Source organism: Caloenas nicobarica, chromosome 2, assembly GCF_036013445.1.
Source record: "Caloenas nicobarica isolate bCalNic1 chromosome 2, bCalNic1.hap1, whole genome shotgun sequence".
In the NCBI taxonomy this organism is placed as follows: domain Eukaryota; kingdom Metazoa; phylum Chordata; class Aves; order Columbiformes; family Columbidae; genus Caloenas; species Caloenas nicobarica.
Window position 1 is genome coordinate 138,707,020 of NC_088246.1, and position 22,194 is coordinate 138,729,213.

Sequence of the window (22,194 nt, forward strand, 5' to 3'; positions counted from 1 at the left end):
TGCAGAAGATACGAGAGCACTCCCATTCTGATCTTCCTGTGCCTCACTGAATGCTGGGCAGGATAGAGTGATACAGATGCTGGTAGGTCCGAAGGCAAAGACACCAAACACCCCTCAGAAGCACTGGGAAACTCAGAAATGTTCAGTGCAACTAGCCAAAGAAGTGCTTTGGCAACCCTTTGGCTTCACACATCCTCTAGGCACCACAATACTTTAGAAAAACCAGTCTCTATGTGTCTAATACTTACTACACACAACAGGAATTTTCAGTGTTCTTTGAGACGTTCAAACAAATTATTTTCTTTTGTGTTGGTAGCATTACCGTTGTCCTGCTATGGTTAAAATACCCACTATCCTTAAACAATAGAAAAGATCAAGCAGTTAAGAAATAAGATATGATGTAGATACTTCATTTAAGCAATTAAATACAATTCAAAAATTTAAGCTTTGGGGACATGTGTAAGTAGTTACTCCATAAAAGGGCAAAAAATGCATATTCAGCAGCAGGGTAAAAACAAAATTAATCTGAGATGTCACTTGGGATTTCATATTTTTCTTTGTTCTCTAGCTGTAACTTAGCCAGGTCAGTGCTTGGAGATGCCTTTCTCCTCATCCATGATCTTCACGCGCAAATAATTGGTTTGCAATGCAAATATGCAAAGATCACACATTTCATTACGACCGCAGAGGGGCAACAAATTCAAGGAACTGTGCATTTCTTTGACCCCCGGAGATGCGTGTATGAACACGACCTTTTGCACTTCTGCTGTCCGCCCAGCCAAGTTTCCCCATCGCTGTATCAGCCCCTCGGCACCAACACCTTCTGCGTATTCCAGCTGAGCTCTTGCAGGACAGGGCACGGCAGGAGCAGAGCAGCAGAAGTGCCTCTGAGGGAGCCGTGGCTCCTGTTCAACTGCTGTCTTTGACCATCTGACAGGGCAGCAAGAGAAGACAGAGCCAGACTCTTCTCAGAGGTGCCGAGTGACAGGAGGAGAGGCAATGGACACAAACAAGACATTCTCACCAAGTATGAGGAAGTGTTCTTTCACCATGAAGTTGGTCAAAGTCTGGACCAGGTCACCCAGGCTTGTGGATTCTCCACCCTTGAACATATTCAAGCTTCAACTAGGCATAGCCCTCAGGCAACCTGATATAACTGGAAGTGATCGGAGCAAGGGTTGGACTGGTTGACATCCTTTCCAGTCTTCATTACTCTATAATGCTATGACCTGGAGACAAATCGCTTTTCAGAAGAGCTTCAGGTGATCAATATGATCTCACCTGTTTGAGAAACAAGCTCGCAACTTGCATAAGACTATGCCTAAATATTAGGTGAAATAGTATTTTTAGTAGAAAACTCAGCTCTTACTTGGGCAAATACAGTCACACATTATACCTGTACAGGGCTTCCATCAAAGTTATCTGAAACAGTATAAATATCATTAAGGATAGTGACATCCATTATCAGAAAAACAGATGCATCTCCCAACTTTCCTTTATTCAAGTTCCAAGCTGGTAAGAGGTGCTGATAAGACGAAGGGATCATTTGCTAAGGCTCATGCCATGTTATTGCAGCTATATATACATTTGGTTGATTCTGAGACACGGAAGTGGCTCATATGCAGCCACCATGGAGCACAGGAAGATCATACCAGGTACTTCTGCACTTCATGTGACTCCAAAAAAATGAAACCCCAAGGACTTTTCCCCAAGAAAATATAATCCACATAATACAAATCTATCTATGCTTCACTGCATGCCTACCTTACCTTTACTGTTTGTCAGAGCAGATATAATGAAGAAAAGTACATTTGTACCAACATACCTGCCACTTACAAAAGCAAATTTCTGCCTTGCCCCAAGGTTAATATTCAGTATTCCTTATGAGTCTGCATTTTCTGCATTGTTAATACATTCTTCTGTGATTCTCTCTCCTTTTTCTACTTGGGTTTTAACAAGTGAAAAGGATTTAAAATAAAAAAATACATTGAATCCATTCTCTAAGGAATGACTCATTGAAAAGGGGAGAATAAGCTTGTCTAATTATAGCTGCCAGAATTTTACCTCCTGGTAAGTATACTAATACTCTTGCACTAATTGCTACTTTTCCCCTCCTTTAAGTTTTCAGTTCCAGTCTCAAACTGCTTCTTTACAGAAACATTTTAAAAACTCATTACCCCAAGTCTCTTTTCCCCAATGCAGATGTCAGGGGCTCTGGGGAGTCCAGGGTTCTTCCTCCAGACCTCACCATTTTCCCACCTTAAAGCTTGTTTGAAAGAAACAGCAGCACTGAAGTACCTTCATCTAAAGCAACATCATTTGCAAGGAAACAATGTCTTTAATCAGACTGACTGATGTAGCTGAAAAAAACACAGATTCCTCAGCTGAAAGGAGCCAGCCACAGAAAAAGACCTGTTCGGTGCTGGACCTGCACATGTGCATAGCAGAGTCTTCCGTTTGACTGCAAATTAAGCAATAACCATGCAACATCTGGTAAACCACTGCGGCTGACGTGAGGGCAGGGGGTAAGAGACATGCCATATCCAATAAAATACAGTTCAACTCGCTGCACCAAAACCCAACAAGTAACTGTACTCTTGCCAAACCAGGACAAGACACATATTACATTACAACCAGCGCAGCCTTCCCACAAAATGCAAGAGACACAACACAAACTGCTTGTGTAGTACGAATTCATGTGACACTGGGGCTGCACACGCATGTGCAGTTATTGTTCCCACAGTTGTGAAACTCTAAAATTCAGTGCAACATTAAGATGACTGGAAATTAGTGATTCAGTACAGTGTAAGCTGCAAGGACAAATCCCTTCATGGCTACCACAGTACTGCACCCTCCAAGCTCAGCAGCTGGAGAACTTCAGCGCAGGAGTCACTGAGTGTGGAAGAAATTACTACAGCTGGCTGAACAGAAAACATCATTTACTACCTCAATTTACATCCGCAGGAGAATAGGTAGGCTATTAATTTAACTATATGAATTTTACTAACCCAGAAGGCTTTTTCGGGTGGTGGTGGATTTTTTTTGTTGTTGTTGGGTAGGCTTTTGGGGGATTGTTGGTTTTTGGTTTGGTTGTTTGCTTGGCTTTTTGTTTTGTTTGTTTTGTGTGCTTGGTTTTGTTTTGTTTGTGGCTTTTTTTTGGTTGTTTTTTTTTGAGCATAGGGATAGGAAGCTACTCAGAAAGTGGCTTGAAAACAACAAATCACAGAGCAACCTCTGGCTTCAGCTCAGCAACTCCTGGCCCCTGTCTCCCCTGATGGTAGAAAAGCAAATGGCAAGTGCACAGCTCTTCCTCACCCAGCCACCACCAGAGCGAGGCAGAGTGAGGCAAAAACGAAGCCTTTCAGGCAGGCAAACTATCTGCCAGCTGCTTCTGCTCCATAAGATATCAAAAGGACAGCAGCAAATGTTCCTCCTCTGATTAAAGCTATCCACTGTTTCTGCTTTGGGTTTTGCTAGCCCAGACTATAGAAGCCAGCCCTAGAGGCAAGGTACATATTCAGCAGCCTTCCAGAAGCCAAGATGCTCCTACTTAGAGCTCTTACTCTGGCTGCTTCTGAGATCCTATTGCCCATAGCTGTAAAAAAATCTGAAACAGTCATAATAAGTGAAGATTCAAAAGAATCAGCATTAACTTCATACTGTTGCCATTTCAGCTTTATTTGCTTCCAATAGTACCACCCCCGCTCCCAAAAACCCAACAAAAAACCCCCACCCCTCTACCATCTGGGTGCTTCGTCGCATACTGAAGCAGAATTGTTACTCCCTCAGAAAAAATCAGTCAGAGAATTCATCCCTCACCACCTACCATTTCTCACATTATATGGAGAATATTTGTGATTTTAAGCCATCGAGTTTCTAAGGCAGAGAGTGAAAATTTGCTATTAGAATAGTCCATCACCACAGGCCTTTCCTTCCTTCCTCCCACCCACAAACAACCTTTCAGGGAAACAGTTATAGCTCACTGGGAACAGAGGGAAACACCTCACGTTCAGCTAATCCAGTTCATGCACGTTGCCCTACAGAAGCTCATTCCTTGGCCAGGTGCCCTTGCACAACCACCCCTTGAGACAGAGGTTTGCGCCCCAGCTGATCTGGCCTGTGGCTGGGATAAACCAAACCATTCTAACAAGAGAAACGTCAGCGAAATTTGTCAGAAGACTATTTCAGTAGTCAAGAGGTCTAAAAGTCAAAGCACGCTAAAAATCTCTGGAAGAGAAAAAGCTGACCTACCTCTAGGTGAAGTCGCCCAGCTGCCCTCCTGCAGAAAGATGCTGAAGTTGTCAGTTAAGAAAACAAGGTCTTACATGTGTTCACAGTTCTGGCAACATTACGGTTAACTTAATCTCCTCAAACTGTGTTCACTATTGCTCAGACTATTATTTCTTCCCTTTCAGCTTGAAAGACTTGTAGCTCTCTAGATTCTCCCTCATGTGCATGAGGAGGGGTGAGAATCAATGCGCTGGGCCAGCACAGCTTGCCAACGGTGGCTCCATAGATTATATGATTAAAAGAAGACTTGCCATGCTGACCTGAAGATACAGGTTTTACATCCTCTTCACCAAAGCAGGCACCTGATCACCTTGACTCACCTAAATTTATGTGCACTACGTCTTGGCAACATTCTCATCTCCCAAAAAGGATGACACCCAGTATTCAAGTGTCAGGCTCAGGACAGAACAAATCCTTTTTCTGCTACCTTGGTAGTAACTTTTTTCCTAAAACAAAATAAAAGAAACAAAAACCCCTGTATAATAAATCTATTTTGCTAATTCCTCTCACAATGTATCTCAAATCCCAAATAATTACAAGTCAGAGGACTTTGCAAGCTCACCACAGGAAATCTTACCCAGCTAATTTTCCAAACAAATCAAGAATCCAGATTGAACCAACTACACACTAGTCACATTGCTAGCAAGTAGGGCTTAACTCACATTAATAGACGCAAGACTTCATTAAAATGTAATTTTAAGTTTAGCGATACGAGAGAATAATCTACTGAAGAAGGAAAGGGATGGGATTGAAAATGCGGAGTCAGTTATTTCTTGCTACTTGCCACTAACAGATTAATATAAATTAAAAATCAATACAGCAGGACAGTGCAAAACAAATGTAAATGCCCAGAAAAGGAGGACGTCCATTAGACTCACCATCCCTGTGCTACCAGGCATATCACTGTAATTCCGTGGGAGTGCAGAGGACAGAGATGAGCTGCTTTCCCTAACAGAGGCAGAATTTGCATCAGCTTCCTCTATGCAGTCAATTTCCTGTTCCCTCATACCCAAACCATCATCTTCTTCTACAGATAAGACTGGTACCCACTTTGAATTTATTATAGCAAGGAAGCCCGACGCAGAGCTACTCATTTGCTTCTGTCATTAAGAATGACCACAGAGTGAATGGGAACACATTTATAATATTTCATCTCAAGCATTGTATCCTAGATTATTTACAAGGCCACTGATGACTCCAGTAATCTTGGTCAAAATCCAAATCATACCAGCCCCGGGTGGAAAGCTGAAAATGAATGTAAAGGATCTGATGCACAACACTAACCAGACACCACATAAAAGCAATTTTTCCATTCTTCAAATTTGACCTCCTCAAAGCTCGTTGAAGTTATTGTGCAAAAATCAGTAGGGAAACAGTATATAAAGCTTTTGGACAAAAAGCAGTTTTCCTCATATGTGGTTAGTATAAAGTTAAATTTTGACAAGTTTATTACACAGTTATACTTACCACAAGAAGGAGGAAGGATAGCTGGTGCCCCACAGCTGAGATTCCTTTTTCTATATGACCTCCAATTTAGGTGTTTCATATACAAAACCTAGAAGTTTCAACATCATAGCAACTCAGAAAATATTCATGAAGGTGACTTGCCACATATTATTTAAACTGGATTCATACCCTTTTGTTTTTTAATTGCACTAGGTAGGGAGACTATCTTAAAACAAAAAATCACATCACTTTTACTACTTTTACATTCAAAAATATGAATCCTTTCTCAGTTCAGCAGCACATCTCTCACAAGTATGTGTGCTTATTCTTCTATCAAAAATGCAGCTACAAATACCTAACCTTCAAAGCATTCAACAGAATTAAGCACATATATAATTAAAAAGAGTATTCAAATGTCCTTCCTTTGTCAGTAACTCTGCACCCATGGAATTCATCCTTAAATCCTAATGTGTTACTCCTTTAATGCAGACAACTATCTTCACATGCATGCAGAAAGACGACACTCCAGTGCACCTTCTTTCAAACTACTTCATAGCAACCTAAATATTTAATACATATTCCTTTAAAGAAACTTGAGTGAATTTATTGTATAAAATTATGATTGGCATGGTACAGAAAAGTTCCTTTTAATGCACATTTCCCATTAACTTGTACACAAATATTACAAGTATCAAGCAAAATGCAAAAGTCTTAAGAACTAATTCCATACTACAAAAGTGTTCACATAGTGAAGTTACTCTGGTTACAAAATGTTGTGGAAATAAAAGCACTTCAAAATACATATTTGGGAAATGTTCTCAAATAATCAACACAACCTCCAGTTAAAAAAAAAAAAACCACAACACACACACACAAAGAAATACCCTCTTCAAAACACTTTTGTCAATTTGGCAAGGTGGAACAAATTTCAGATAAGTTCATTTACTGAAGGATTGTTCTTTCCAAGAAACAAAAACCACAAAAAACCTTTAGTTAAGAAAGGGCTCAATTATACTATGATGACAAATAACGCCATCAAAAAGTTATCTGGCTCTCTTGTTTTCACACAGGAGCTGTCAGAGGCAGAGATGTGTAAATGAACACTTCCAGGTATATACAGACTGCCTTTTCAAAAACAACCAACCAACAAAAAAACAAAAACAAATGCCAAAACAGCAAAAAGGAGACAATCTGAACTTTGTTGTTTCTTTTAACTAGTTCAGCTCCTAGGGTCACAAGACCCAAGAACAGCCGTTTGCAAAGGATAGGTATTTAAAGAACAAAACTGAACTTCCACTACCAAGGAGAGTGTAGATGTCCAGTTACATGAGTACTGCACATCCTCTCAGTAAGACTGCTGGAGGCTCCCAAATTTCTGCTTCCCAATGACCTTGAAGACCTGCTATTCTCAGCAAGACAACAATGCTTGAACCCAACAAACAACCTTACAAAAAGGAGGCACAGTCATACTGTTAGAAAATAACACAAACTCTTGAAGACTGAAAGCATCCTTAAAAACTTACACAAAATAACTAGAAAATAAGCAATACATTACACTATTTTTATATTGGATGAGGTGTGTGTGTTTGAGCAATTGAATATTGGTACATGTATCTACATGAAACTCACACATACAGGACATCAGGTTCAGGCATTATTGTTGTTTTCCTTTTACACACACACAAGTTACTATCGGGTTAGTCCACCTGTTCAAGTGCAGTGAAAAACAGCCCACGCCACATGTAAAAGGAGCATTTTCCAATACAGGGTTGCCTTACTAAATGGAGTCAGAATTCCTGAGTCTCAGAGACACTACTGTCCTCCTACATTACTAATTTTTCCAAGGAGAACCTCTATTTCTTCACTCTGATGAAATTTATAATAGATTGCATCTTTCAAAAAAAGTACAACTTTTAGAAAAGACACGCCAACCAAAGTGAATTTTTAAAGCTTTTTAAAGGGAGAGAGGATTCACTTACAAAATAAAGGCCACCTTCATGTAAGACTGGTACTGCCAGTATCCCATCATTTTGTTTAAAGGACAGATTTAGCTCCCTGTTCTGGAAGCCTTATTACATGCTGTCATCTGAGTTGAAAAACCCCATCCTTTTAACAATTAAAAATATTATAAATAGGACCAACATGGAAAAGCCCTTTGTTACAATCACCAAGGTGGTAAAATCAATGCAAGAGTGAAGTCATGAAGTCTGCTTTGAATAGTCACTGCAATCTATTATAACTTCTGTATTTTCTCTTTTACTTTGCATATTACACAGTGTAACTTAAAATGTTATTTAAGAGCACTTCAGTCCCACAATGTAGGATTTAAGCTTGTGTGAGTACATATGCATGGCTCTGCAACATTTTAATGACTTACAAAAATACATTCAACCAAAACTTTATATAGGGTTTTCTTTTTTAAAAATAAAAAATGAAGGAAAAGCCAAATGGTCCCATCATTAGCTAAATAATACACTCCAAGTTCTAGAAGCAATTCCAAAGCAAAAGCACATTCAAGGATAACATACATTGAATTGCATACTTTCTCATTCATCTTTATCAGTAATAAAATTCTACTGCATATAATTATTCAGCCTTATAAATAACACTAAGCAGAAAAATATTTACCTCTGTGCTACTTTTCTCAGTTTATAGAAGCATTTCTCAGTTTTTAGGAGCAAAGGAAAAAACCTAAAGTGCAGACTACAGGCCATGACAGGCATAATAAATGACCAAAGGTGCAGCCAAATTTGCATTTACATCTTCAGTTACTTCACCATCTTTATTTTCTTGCTAGGAGTCACTCCATGTGCAATTGAAGAGCTGGTCAGCTGGTTTGTGCCACAGTACAACCTGTAACCACTTGTGATTTTTTTTTAAAACTAGTTGAATTGTCCATAGATATTTCTAGGCAATACCTTAGGTTCACAAAACCTTACTTTATTAAGACTTGAAATCACACAATATTGACACCTCCTCCAGAGAACGCTACTGTCCTTTTGTTGCAGTATGTGGCTGAACCACTGATGCTTGGCTGACTGTCTTTCACAAGCGATGTCTTCATTTCCATTTCACACGCTACAATAGCTGCATTCAGTTCCACTTGGGCTCGGTGGACGACATAAAACATGAGTCCTATGCTTATGACAATCTGCAAATGAAACAAAAGAGGGCTGTAGGCTATATAAACTGTAAGCAGGAATACAAAGAAACTGTTCTGAATAAAACAAAAAGTCATCGATGCAAAGATTCATGGAGGCATCTGTTGACTCAATGCTTCACAGGCAAGACACTAGAAGGGAGATGAACTTAACCAATGAGTGGCTCTAAACCTCAGTACACCAACAAAATAACTGGTGTATCAGAACACAGACACTGCATAGAACTTATATATTGATACAAACTGAAAGTATATTTTCTTTCTTTCCATTGCCATCTACATACCTGCTAGAAAGCAGCCTCTTCCCTTCCTCTCTTCCCTTCCCCTTAGCAAAAAAGTGTTTCCCCAAAGAAACGACCTGGTGTATTTCTGTAAGTCAAAATGGGTGTTTTCCCTGTACCAAGTGAGTAATAGGCTAAAATTGTACTGGGCATCTGCAACTTGCAAAACAGCAGAGACAGACCATGATGCAGAGTAAAGGAAATAAAACTTCTTGTCCTTGTCCCTCTGGTGTGGAAGACAGGAGAGAGCAGCAGTGTCACTGTGCTTCACGGATATCAGGACTAAACAGGACAGAATAAGAGTTTCTGAGTGACTTAGAGTAGTCCATGTGGGAAGAACTTGATTTCTGGAGGTTTGAGGAGGGGATAGGATGTTGGTGGCATGCAGTTTTTTTGTTTGTTTGTTTTAAGGAGGAAATATCGTAAAAACCTAGGGGTTTAGTTTACGTTCTGGCTCTGAATTTTACTGGTAAGAATTTTTACACTTTCACCACAAAAATTATCAGGAATAAACCTGGACAACTTTTGCTTGGAAATTACTTATTCAATGACATTGGCATGCACTGCACCCTCCAGAGGCGCTCTTCGGTTTCAATAAAATACCAGATAAGTTTTCAGCTGAGATCCTCCTTAACAAAACAAAACAAAATCTTCAAATAAAAATCAAGCTGTCTCACAGGGACAGTCCTTTTGAAATAAGTAAATTATTCTGCCTTCTTAAAGAATGTTTTATGAAATTAGCTGGAATCCGCAGCTTCCTTTAAAAAAAAAAACAAAAAGGTTATATTGTTTACAACAGAATCTAAAGTTTTGAGTCCAAAATCTGAACTTCATTATTAATTGGTAGAGCTGTGTTTTCTTTAAGGACTATCACTTACAATATCTGTCAGCATGGCACAAAAGATGATAGGATATCACCAAGTAAGATGATTGACAAGTATGGTCACAGGATAATTTCAGCTGGAAGGCATCCTGGTGGTCTCTCTCCCAACCTGCTGCCCAGAGCAGGGCTGGCTGCAAGATCAGACCAGGTTGCTCAGGACTTTTGTCCAGCCAGGTCTTGAAAACTTCCAGGGACAGAGATTTCACCACCTCTCTGGGCAACCTGCTCCACTGCTTGATTATCCTTGTGGTGAAAAAGATGTTCCTCACTAATTCAAGTTATACATTTCAAAAGCTGCCCAATGTAAAAGCCAAAAAGAGACTATGGACAGCAAGTTTAGAATATATAGGAAAAATCCTGTTCTAAAAGCTTACCCAAATATTTAAATTTGACCGGTTTTAGAAATATTACTACCAGTAGCCTAGTTCCATAGATGAGTACTTCTTAAAGTATACACATACAGACAATCATGAAATGTGAAGGATTTTTAGAGCTATTTATTAAATCAAAGTTTCATCAAAGCCCAGCGAGGCAAAGCACAAAGCAGATGCTTGAGACAAAGTGGGAGAACATAAGTAATTCCCCCAATAACAGGGTCCCCTTGACTTATTCAGTCAAGTCCCAAGGATTGCTCTCAAGGAGGTGAGCACTCCTATTCAAACATTCAGCCTCTCCAGCTAGTGCTTACCTCAGTGACAGTTACGTTACAACCCACATAATCTACAAAGTAGAGTCAATGTCATTGAAAAAAAAAAGTGGAGGAAAAAAAAGGAAAAGACCACTAAAAGCTACTACCCTGGAAATAACATTTCACAAAGAAAATGAAAGCTGATCAAGTAACCATTTATCTTTCCTCTGATCTATTGAGGCTATTTACTCCACATTTACAAAGACACTTTTAATACTCATAAACCTGTTCTCTGAAGCCTACGAATTATATGTTCCATTTAAAAACAGACAATTTGGAGGGAGGGGGGTTAAAACGGTCCTAGACTTAGTTTTGTATCTTACCATTGTTAAACATCAGCTTTACGACTGTAAAAACTGAGGAAGATAAATGACTGCAGCATCAACTGAAAGTCTGCAACCACGGTAACCGCTGTTCAAACACAGCCTGAAGTAAAGATGCTGTCAGAGGAGGTTTTAATATATAATCTGATTCTGAAAAACTCATGACTTCTGTGCTTGCAATGGTCTCAGACTTTAGGCTATTCCCAAGATTTACTGACAAATTATTTCATCGCCTAAGCTCATGTAAAGGTACTACATACTTCTCATTAATTTACTCACTTACAAGATTAGAATATTCTGATCTAGGCACTAGAAAAATGGTATTTTTACAGCACTTTTCATTCTGAATACATATGTAAAATTGGGAGCGTTCAATGCCAATAGTGAAGACCGCACAGGTGCTGGGTCTAAGCACCCTGAGCACACTACTTACAGCTGGTGGTGCAAGAGCTTTTGTGTGGGGGTGGCTTGTCAAGACAAATTCAGCAGCAGATTACCACAGAGGGCAAGAGAAGAAAACTTGACAAAACCACAACAGAAAAAGAAAACACTGAGTAATTTCTGCTTTGGGTCACGTGAGAAAAGAGAGGATTAAACTTTTTTTAACAGAAGAAAGCAACGAAAGAAAAGGGTACACTGGAAAGCCCATTTCTCTGGGTATCAGCAGTCAATAAGCCTGCGAAAAAATAAACATCAGCTCAGTTTTACACAATTCTCTACTGAAAATACCACTTTTAAAACCTGCTACTTTTCAATACTATGTGCCATACTTGCTTGGCTCTCAGTCTCTAAGAGGTCAGCTGCCTCAGACTAGGGAGCTGTTACACCAACAGAGAGCAGCCCTTAACCCCTGAGACACATGTCACCTCAAAACTCCTTTCACACTGGAGGCGGTGCAGTCTGAAAGAGAAATCAGCAACGCTTAATCTCTCTATGTATCCTATGGGTTCCTATGGGCATGCAGTTTCCAAAGCAAAGATTCAACGACTTGAATAGACAAAGCTACAGAAAGGAAACTTGCCTACTGGTACAGCAGATGAGCAAGAAATTAGGGGGACAAAGAAATAAACTCAAGCACAAGAAGATAAGAGGTTCCAAGAGTAATTGTTTACCCAAGCAGTCATAAGGAGACTGACATTGCTGTTACCAAAATCTATGAAAGCAATCGTTTTAACTCACCTGTAAACTGAATATAAAATAGCCACTAACGCTTTGTTCTGCAATCACATCCTCCATGGTGCGCAAGGTAGTGCCCAGGTAGGAGTTCAGGAGCTGAGTAGGCAGCAGCCCAACTGAAGAAGCCATCAGGTAGTTGGGTAGTGACAAATCTGTAATCTGAGTAAAAGACAGCATAAGAAATGGAGCACAGTTCCAACACAATCTATGTGCACAACCAACCAGACTGCCACAAACTTTCATGCAAAATAATGAAAGAATTTCATACATCCCTTCACTGAAACTTTCCACTGTGCGTGAAGCTAAGATAACACAATAAAACAGTATGTGGCTAGTTTCCATCTGACCTTTTTAAAGTTACTAGGTTTTATTTAACTCCATCTTAAACTACATAACATCTCTGTGCAAAAGTCATTAACTAAGGATGTAATTACACTGTTCAGAGAAGTTTATTTCTTCATGGAGAATGGAGCCCTACAATTTATGAGAATTTGCTCATATGAAGAAATTACTTTATCAAATGTTAAGGTCTGAAGCAAAAATCTATTTACTTTGCTTTTTACATTTATGGCAACTAATAAAAAGAGGTAATTGTCCAAAACGTCACTGTATTAAATATGATCTAGGTAAACAGAACAGCAGATACAACTTGCCTCTGCAAGGGAAGTTAAATACTTGTTAAGAGACATATATCTATCAGTGATATCTATCTGTATCTATCAGTGACATACATGGGTATCATTAAGATTCTCTACAAAAGATACCACACTTTAGTGAAAAAGAACAGTACAGACAGCTATAGCTGTTGTCAATTCCTCTGGAAAAAAACTAATAGTACTTCAAGATTTTTGCCTCTCTTTGCTGGGAAACTTCTGTTCTGAGTAAGTATGTGGACAGTTTACATGGGAACAAAGTACACAGTACTAGCTAAATTAGTATCAGAAGCCACTGGGAAATACTAAATTCAAGAGCCAAGAGGCCAAAAAATACTTATACAAGAAAAACAAAAACAGGAGGAAACCATGGGTTAAAAATGAGTATGAAAAGTGTGATTTTGAAACAGGCAGTCTAAGAAATTTTCCAGACAATTCAGTTGATCACACAGTAATAAAACAAGTTCTAATTAAGAACAGCCCCTAACACTGGGAGTCTACATGGAAATTATTGACCTTGACAGTTTTGTACAATGTCGAAGACAAGAGAATAGCAGCAAAGTCACTCATTTCATCCTGCTATTCTTAAAATAAACTTTGGTTACTATGAAAGTCACACTGCTGAATTCTTGGAGCTCTAAGCATCATCAATGGAAAGTTTCTGGGAGAAAGGAAGGGCAACAGAGGAAGAGAATGCAATGAAGCATAAAGATGAAGAATAATTCACTGGAACAAGATCCAATAAGCCAATTCCAAACTTCACACTGCAAATTATACTTCCCACAGACTGAAATATATACCAGCAACACAAATAATACACTTCCCTCTCTATACAAGATTAATTTAGATTTATAATGAAAAAGTACTACATAATTATGTTAGAACTTCACATTTGATGGATGCTTTTAAAATACTTTTTTTTTTTGTTAACATTATAGTAATTTGGGCCATGTAATAAGAATGCACAACTGAAACTTTCCATATTGCCAAGGGAATGAAGGAGCTGCTATTAAAAGTCTCTGAAAAACTAACGCTGAGGCAAGATTTGCTAAATAGGACACTGTCATTAAATCTAACGGAGCTGGGAAACTTCCCAAAGATTGTTTTAACACTCCTGGGCACCTCTTTCATTTCTGTATACACATTAAGGACACTTTGGTTGAAAAGCAACACATCTGCATGGCTGGATCTGTCCTGAACTGGACTTCCTGGGCCATGAGGGAGACTGTTTCCAAATAAAGGGGAGGCTGTCAATGGATATGATGGACTGAGACATATGCTTCCCACCAAAATGAAAGAGGAGGGGGAAAACATTGCAGGTGCCCTTTTAACTCCTGGTTTGCAAAGTTCAGACCTATAGTAGTAGCCCTTCCCCCAAAATGCATAGGAAGTGGACGGCATCCCTACCTGAGAAATTTAGCCGTGTCTTCCCTTCTCTGAAACTTTACCTGTCAGACCGGGGTCTGTTGCGGCCAAACTGCCAAACAGTGGCTACCAGGACTTTCTAGGGAAAGCTCAAGCCAGCAAAAAGTAACAGTGAAATCCCAATGCAAGCATGGATGCAATTGTTATAGCCCATACCAAATAAAATTAAGAACTACCTAAGCACTCTGGTAACAGGAGTGCTGGCTAGAAATTCTCCCACTAAGCCTTGGACGGGCTTTGTCCAGTAAAACTTTTGTGTACTCTTTGCAGCTGGCACCTTTGGTTCAGTCCTGCCACAGAACAAACGCTTCTGTCAGCACTTTGTTGGAGGCTCCCATGCCTTTGGGGATTGCAGCAGATTTCTTTCTCCTCAATTTACAAAACCCCACATTACAGATCAGTAGGCTTAGCAACTGAGAGCAAAGGACAATTCTGATGCTCCTTACTTTCTCAAAACAAACAAACAATCAAAACCAAAACCAACAAAAACCACAAACAAACAAAATCCACAACAAACACCAAGCCATGTAGGGAATAAAAACCAAAACAAAACAAAAAATAGCTTGCAACTTTCCAACAAGCAGAACAAGCAGCCTGCATGTTCCTCCAAAGCAGGTATCATTTCCTGAACTCTGGTTTCACTGTGTGCATTTCTGGAACCAAAGATGCACCCTTGGACAGATTATTTCTTCCACACAGTACTCCTCTGAGAGGAGAGAGAAGATTAATTCTGATCTAAGCTACACCTGGCACTACAAATAATGAGTTTGCACAAATCTAAGACCACGCACCCACTAGTGGAAAGGAGGTGATAACCTACATACCAGTCCTCCTTACAGACCTGCCTGCAAAACACTCAAGATCTGCGAGGGGAGAGGGCTGTGTGTGGGCAAACACTTCGGTAAGAGCCATCAGGCCACCCCAGCAGCACCGAAGTAACAATTAAGCAAAACCCACTCAAAGAGAAATACAAACATGCTTTCAGTTAATTAGTTTCCAGGTCTTCCAGAAAGACAAGTAAATGCATCACCCACTGCTCCTACTATCAGTACTTTCCCCAAGAGCAACAGAATGACCTTCAGAAGCAAGATGTTCATGACTGTCTGGTGAGAAACTATGAAATTCGTGTTAATTTTCTTCTTGTGCTGTTTCAAATAATATGATCCCATCAGTAATCAAATGCTAGGAAGCTCTTCCTTCCTTCCTTCTCTACACTCCCCCGCAATTCAGCCTCCCCAAAACCCTCAGCAGATGGTACCTGCCCCTCACTGAACCAGTGCTTGTAGAAACCCATTAATCCCAGCCCTGCAGATGACCCTTCTCACCTCGGGGTTATGCCTTGCCCTGGACCTCATCTGTCACTTCCTCCCCTCTCATTTAAGTACTCTCAGTACCTCCACTTTACTTATAAATATGCACATAGAAAACACGCATAAACCGGACTGCTGGAAAATTAAAGATGTGTAGGTTTTCTTCACTTCCCTGTTCCTTCCCCTACAACTAAGAGCAATGCTTTTCAAATTCATTGCTGAAGTTTCTAGTCCAGGGAATGGATAGATGCTTAGGGCACCCCAAATGTCCCCCTCACATTTTAAACGTAAGCAGAGCATTAAGCTTTCAAATAAGTCCTATTTCAAAGAAAAGACAGCTCAGTCTGTATAGGTAGAATGTTGTATTCCACACATAACTCAAACTTGACTCACAGTGAGAAACTGCCTCCAATTCCCAGGTTTGCATGAAACATTTTTATTTTTTGGTAATCTAGTAGTTCGTACTAAATGTTCTTGGTTAAAAACTGAACACACTATGCTTTATTTGACTACACTGCAAAGTAATAAATCCAGAGTAATAAATGCATCACAAACTAATTTTAGCCGGCAACATCCAAATTATGTCGCATACTCAAGAATCTGATTTCATCTCATTTCCTATCTGTTATTTTAACATTGAAATCTTCCACTTGGAAAGAAAACTATGTAGTTTGCAGTACTTAGAGAATACAAAACGGTGATTTACAGCACCACTTAAATATTGCACTGGCCTGAATGCTCTGTTGAATCATGTTTCCAACACAACAGTTATGCCAGGAAGGAAATAATTTTAATTCGCTAATTCTCTGGTCAGTTCTTCAGATCCAATACTATTCGATAACATCTGCTGGCTACTCCAAGCAACACCTTGAAGTTGTGAGCAACTGAAGAGAACAGCTCTCCCCACTTTAGGAGGGTCACACTGTGGCAGAAGCTTCATCTGCTGCACCAGGACCTTGTGGTCCAGAGGGACTCTGCTCCCTCCTGCAAGGCTCTAAGTTTCTCAGTCCTGCAGCAATATAGGTAAATAAATAAAACAGCTGAGGTTCTTTCATTCGTAACAAGGAAATGGTTAAAGGATCTAATTAAAAAGAAATTATAAGCTGCTACAGCTCGTACAGACAGAGTTTGCAGCTCTTGAGACGAATGCCCCAGCACACACAGTTTTATACACAGCAATTTTAAAAATTTGATCTGGGTTTTCACCCCTAAGAATTGTGTGGATTAATTTTTTCTTAAATAACAAATCTGGTATTCAGTGACCTACTCGTTTCAACCAGATGATTCTGTCAAAATTAAGCAAGCGCTTCAGAAGGGTAGAGGATCAGGACTGCAGATGGGTAAGGAAAAGTGTGCTGTAGGAAAGTGGCAGATCAAAACACCTGTTTAGACGGTCTCTAACATTAAAGAACATTTGAGTTACTATTAAACAGTTAAAATATTTCACAATCTGGTTTGCTTTGCTTTGATTTCACTGAGTTAGCAGATACAACTGAGGAAAAACACAGAGCCAAAACCAGACCCTTCAGATAAAGCACTCCGGAAGAGATGAGGGTCTGAAATTGTCGTCATCAGCATGATGGTACTCAAAAAAAGATACCTTTATTCTTTACTTTCTCCATTAAAATTATCAAAGAGAACAGTAAGATTATAAATTTTAAATCATTATTCTTAGAGAATGTACCAATCTCCATCTAAAAGTAGAAAGAAGAGTAAGACTAACCCTTTTCCAAACTCAAGTTTAAAAGAACTTCCAGTACCACGCTGGTGTACAAGTACCTTTTCAGCTCTGAGCCTGCATCTTACTGTGCTCTGGCCAAAATACGCGACCTCTCTCACGTGCAGGGACTTAACACCCTGTATGGATTTGCCAGATGTACGCTACAAACACCAACCAAAGTGAGCAAGAATTTTAATCTGTCCACTTCTTTCTTTCCAATATGATTATTTATATTAAGTAGTTTAGGGAGATCTGTCTAGACTGCTTAAAAATACTTTTCCTCCCACTCGAACCACTTTAAAAACAGAGGCACTTCAAAACCATTGAGTTCTCTGCAGATTTTGGTACACGGCATGTTGGTGCTTCTTTCCTAACAGCAGAATAGAGTCTTGAAAGATAGAGACCACCTCAAACACAATGCCACTGAATAAGGCGCCTTGAAAACCTGCCTGCTGTCCCTCTGCAAGCACAGAAGAACCACGAGGAAAAGCAGGCAGTGGGTTTGTTTTTACTGATGTTAAAAGAGAAAGAAGCCAAAGTTCCTTCCCGGGAAAGGAGGCAACCTCCACCAGTGACACTGGCCACCATGCTGCCAGCCACAGCTTGTTCCTTGGCCACACGGCCCGGGCTGGGACTCACCGCGAAGACGGCGTTCTGCAGCCCGAAGGGGATCGGCGTCAGCCGCGCCAGAGCCACCACCTTGAGGCCGCTGCCGCCCTCCACGACGCGGACGACGGCGCTGAGCGTCTCGCTGCCCTGGATCCTGGCCCTGGCCCAGCGCGCCAGCAGCCGCTTGCAGGCCATGTGGGCCACGAAGGTGCCGACGAGGACGCCGAGCACCATCAGCCCCATGCCCAGCAAGAAGCCGTAGAGGTAGCCGGCAGCCACGTTGAGCAGGATGTAGCCCCAGCTGCAGGGGAAGGACACGACGATGAAGCCCACGGTGAAGAGCAGCACGCCGGCCAGGCTGTCCAGGCTCTCGGCCCAGAGCAGCAGGTCCCGCAGGTACTGGCGCACCAGGGCCAGCGAGGCGAAGCAGAGCGCTGCCAGGACAAACACGCTGAGGCAGCTCTTGCACCAGCAGGTGCCCAGGAGGCAGCAGGAGCAGCGCCAGCCCCGGGCCTCGGCCAGCCCGGGCCCGCCGCCGCCCGCCTCGGGCAGCTGGCAGAGCAGGAGCTCCGCCGGCGGCAGCCCGCCCTGCTCCGCGTAGGGCCCCAGCAGCAGCCCGCCGGCCCCCGCCGCCTCCGCCGGAACGAAGCCGACGAGGTCCCCGTCGCCACCTCCTGCCGCCGACCCGGCAGCTCGGGACAGCCAGCGGCCCACGTCCTGCCGGACCCGCTGCGCCGCCGCCTGCTTCACGGCCCGGGAGAGGAGCTGTAGCGCCGCGGCCCCCGCACCCCGCATCCCCCCGCCCCGCCGCCCGGCTCTAGCGCCGCCGAGCCGCACAGCCCCGTCGCTCCCCGCCTCCCCACGCAGCCTGCGGGCAGGGGCGGCCGCTCCCTCATCGCCCCGCCATGCCCCGGCTCCCGGCGGCGAAGCCCAGCCGAGGGCCGGGCGGGGGCGGGGAAGCGGCAGCGGGGAGGGCGGGGAGCAGGGGCCGCGCTTCGCCGCCGCCGCCGCGCGGGGCCGGCGGGCGGAGGGGCCGCGCCGGTCTCCGCGCTGCCTCCCCCCTCGGCCGCGCCGCCGGGGCTGCGGCGTTAGGCGGCGGCGCCGCGCTCTCCGTCCCGGCAGTGGCAGCGGCGGCCCTGGCGAAGTGCGAGTCCCGGGGGGCGGCAGCGCCGGCGGCAGCAGCAACAACCGCGGCAGCGGGGCTCCATTTCCCGGCGCGCTGGGCTCCCGCTCGCCTCCGGGAAGCGGCTTCTCGGAGCGGCGCTGCCGATGCGGCAGCCCAGGCGCCGCTCGCAGCGGACGGGAGAAAGGCGCGGCTCCGGCGGCGGCAGCGCCTGCCCCGCTGCGGGGCTCGGCGGCAGCGCCGCGGCCGAGCCCGCCCCCCGCTCTGCCCCGCCCCGGGCGGGCTGTGCCCCAGCGGGGGCCGCGGGCCTCCCGCCCCGCCCGCGCCTCGGGCTGCCGGCGGCTGGGGGCGGCGCTCACGCCTCCGTACGCAGTGCCCCCGGGCCGCTTTCCGGCCACTTTGTCAGAAGCCTCATTCAAGGCGGACCCGTAAGCGGTGCGTTTTGGAAGGACCGTGCTGAACAGCTGGTTATTTTCTGTCAGAGGAGCTCGTGGTTGAGGCGTCCCTGACTAAAGAGTTGTTACCGGGTTCCCGCGACACGTCTTCCACTGTCGCTTCCGTACATGGAGGGTTTGTTTCACAAACACCGCGGTTTTCTCTGCACAAGGCAGACAAACCTCTCCCAGCCTCTCCTCTCTGGGCCGAGGGGCGACAGCCAAGGCCGCCGGTCCCGCGGGCGCCGCGGTGCTTGCGGCACCTCCGCAGCGGGACAGCTCGGCTCAGCTGGCTCCACAGCTCGTCGGCCTGTCGGCTCGGACACGCTTTCGGTTGTCTTGAGCTCAGATTTTGAGCCATCGCTAAAGTGAAACAGCCTGAAGGAAAGAAACAGCCTGAATACGCAGCGAGGGCAGGTTTCAGTGGGGTGTTTTCTCAGGAGCCTTGCTGAGGCCCGTTGTCTTGGTAGGTTGCCGTTCCTCTGGCGTTACTAGTGACAGCAGCAGCGTGGTGCTGGTTTTGTTTTCTTTACAACACTTAAATGTACCTGCTCCAGTGGAGTTATATTCCTCTGCTGGGGAATTTGCAAGTGTATATAAAATGAGAACATGTGTGGGAGTTGTAAAGGTTAAAGAGTGATTGGGAAAAAAACCCTAGGTCTTAAAATGAGTAACCTGTCTTGAAGAATGTACTGCAAATATGTCCACTTGCAAAATACACCATCAGAAACGATATAAGATGGGCGATCCAGCAAATTAGCCTGAGAAAATGACATTTGTCCTTGATATCCACAGCAGAATAAAACAATCCTGGGAATAAAACTCTGTACAACAGGGAAATTGCAAATAAATGTCTATAGCATAATCTGCTTTCTTGCTGTTACCTGTATCTGAATTTGAGCATTTGATTTTGTGTGTGCTCTTTACTTATGATGCAAACACAGGCAGGGCATACATCCATAATAAGAATAATAATAATAACGGCAAGAAAGCGCTGTATTATGACTTGTAAAGGACAATGGGCATAATTGTACATTCAGTAAGGCATTTCAGCAAACTGGGGAAGGCTGGAGGTTCAGTAGAAAAACAAGATGACAAAATATTAATTTCTGGTTTTATACTAAGAGCACATGCGTCCTTGATATGGATTCAGCTTGTGTATATTTTTGTTCAGTACAGTTGTTTTTGTAGAATATGAAAAAGCCTGAGTGGAAATGTCGATCAGAATTACACACTTTACACTGCCCCTAAATTTCTGCATTTAAAGTGCATAACCTTGTACTCAGGGCTGGAATGAGTCTCCTGCTGCTGCTCCTAAAGCTACAGGGTTCTGTATTTATAATCACAGAAAACGTACTTGAGAAAGGACCACAGAGTCTGAGGAACAGAATGGTCTATCCAAGTGACAGTCCTGACATTACACTCCACCATATAAAAATATTTTAACTAGTTAGTTAGGAAAGATGCTTCTCCGGTCCCTAGGAAATATACAGGCTAAAATTCCTTGACCTCATCCATCGCCTGCCCCCCTGAAACAGCTAATCCTGGCATTGTACAGATCCTTGGAGTAGTAGCTCAGGAAGGAAAAACTACACGCAGTCAGATTTTGAGTGACACAGAGCATAGTCACGGAGCAGGAGCTGAAGCATCTTTGGATAAACATCCAAGCCAGGCTGCAGGAATTCGTCAGGGTGCCACCAGAGCTGGGAGCCTCTCCCACACGCAGAGTGGGCACAGCTACAGAGCTGAAAGGCAGTGTCAGCCGGCTCCTGCCAGTCTTCCCAGCCCGCTCTTAGGGTCTGAAGGGGAAACAAAACCTCATACACCCTTGAAAATTTGCGAACTGCCAAACAAAATGGTCTGCCTTCCAGACTTACTAGTCAGTGAATCAAGATACTCCCCTTCTGTGAGTGATGCAGTTGCAATCGTCCGATGGTACAGGCAAGGCAAGATAGGTAAGGTAAGGAAAGGCAGTTATCTTTTAATAGACCAATTACTACACTTAGAAAAACAGGCGAGCTCTTGAGCACACACCTCCTGGACAAATACTTTGTGCTCCAAAAGATAGCGCTTTTTTGTTTTTTTTCCCCCAAGTAAGTTAGTTGAGTTAGTGAATAATTTCCAACAGATGTTGTCTAACCTGTTCCTTAAATAAGCACTGCGGGCCTGTGTAGCTTCAGAAATTATTTGAAGTAATAGGAATAAAAATTACAGGTTTAGTGCATATGGGTTTAAATGATGGCATCAACTAAAACAGGTCCTACACTTCCTCAGGCTGAGTTATTTAGATTCTCATTAAACTCATCTGTCATTTCATCTGACTTCTTACCTGTCTTTATATTTTATTTTGGTATTAGTCAGCAAATCAATTTAAATCTGAGAGGCACAGAGTAACAGCCAGAGGACTGTTCTGCTTCAATAAAATCTATAGAAAGATGCTCTCATGATGATATAGATTGTACTGGATATTGAAGAATTTTTGCCATGCGGGTGTTTGATTTTCCAGGATGGTGTTGTAGGTCCAGGATATTTTCTTGATATGACACAAGCAACTGAGAAATTCTATTTTGCATTTTGCAACTCTGCTTCTCCTGTCTGATTTTTTATCTCAAGGAATATTAGCATGCAAACACACCCAACTCGGTATGTGAGTCATCTTATTGAAATGATGTG

The 22,194-nt window shown here is 42.8% G+C and overlaps 1 protein-coding gene across 1 annotated transcript; it reads right to left on the reverse strand.

Moving 5' to 3' along the window:
- Positions 1 to 6,352: 6,352 nt before the first annotated feature.
- Positions 6,353 to 19,309, reverse strand: TMEM64 (transmembrane protein 64). The gene is made up of 3 exons (XM_065629924.1): positions 17,995 to 19,309; positions 12,251 to 12,406; positions 6,353 to 8,887 (listed from the first exon to the last, which is right to left on the reverse strand). The coding sequence occupies exons 1-3, from the start codon at positions 18,757 to 18,759 to the stop codon at positions 8,693 to 8,695; spliced, it is 1,116 nt and encodes a 371-aa protein (XP_065485996.1). The 5' UTR covers positions 18,760 to 19,309; the 3' UTR covers positions 6,353 to 8,692.
- Positions 19,310 to 22,194: the final 2,885 nt, after the last annotated feature.

Coding starts and splice junctions, on each gene's coding strand:
- TMEM64 (XM_065629924.1), bottom strand. CDS start 18,759: ATGCGGGGTGCGGGGGCCGCGGCGCTACAGCTCCTCTCCCGGGCCGTG. Junction 12,407..17,994: donor TGCAGAACGCCGTCTTCGCG/GTGAGTCCCAGC, acceptor TCTTTTACTCAG/ATTACAGATTTGTCACTACC. Junction 8,888..12,250: donor ATTTTATATTCAGTTTACAG/GTGAGTTAAAAC, acceptor TTTCATTTGCAG/ATTGTCATAAGCATAGGACT.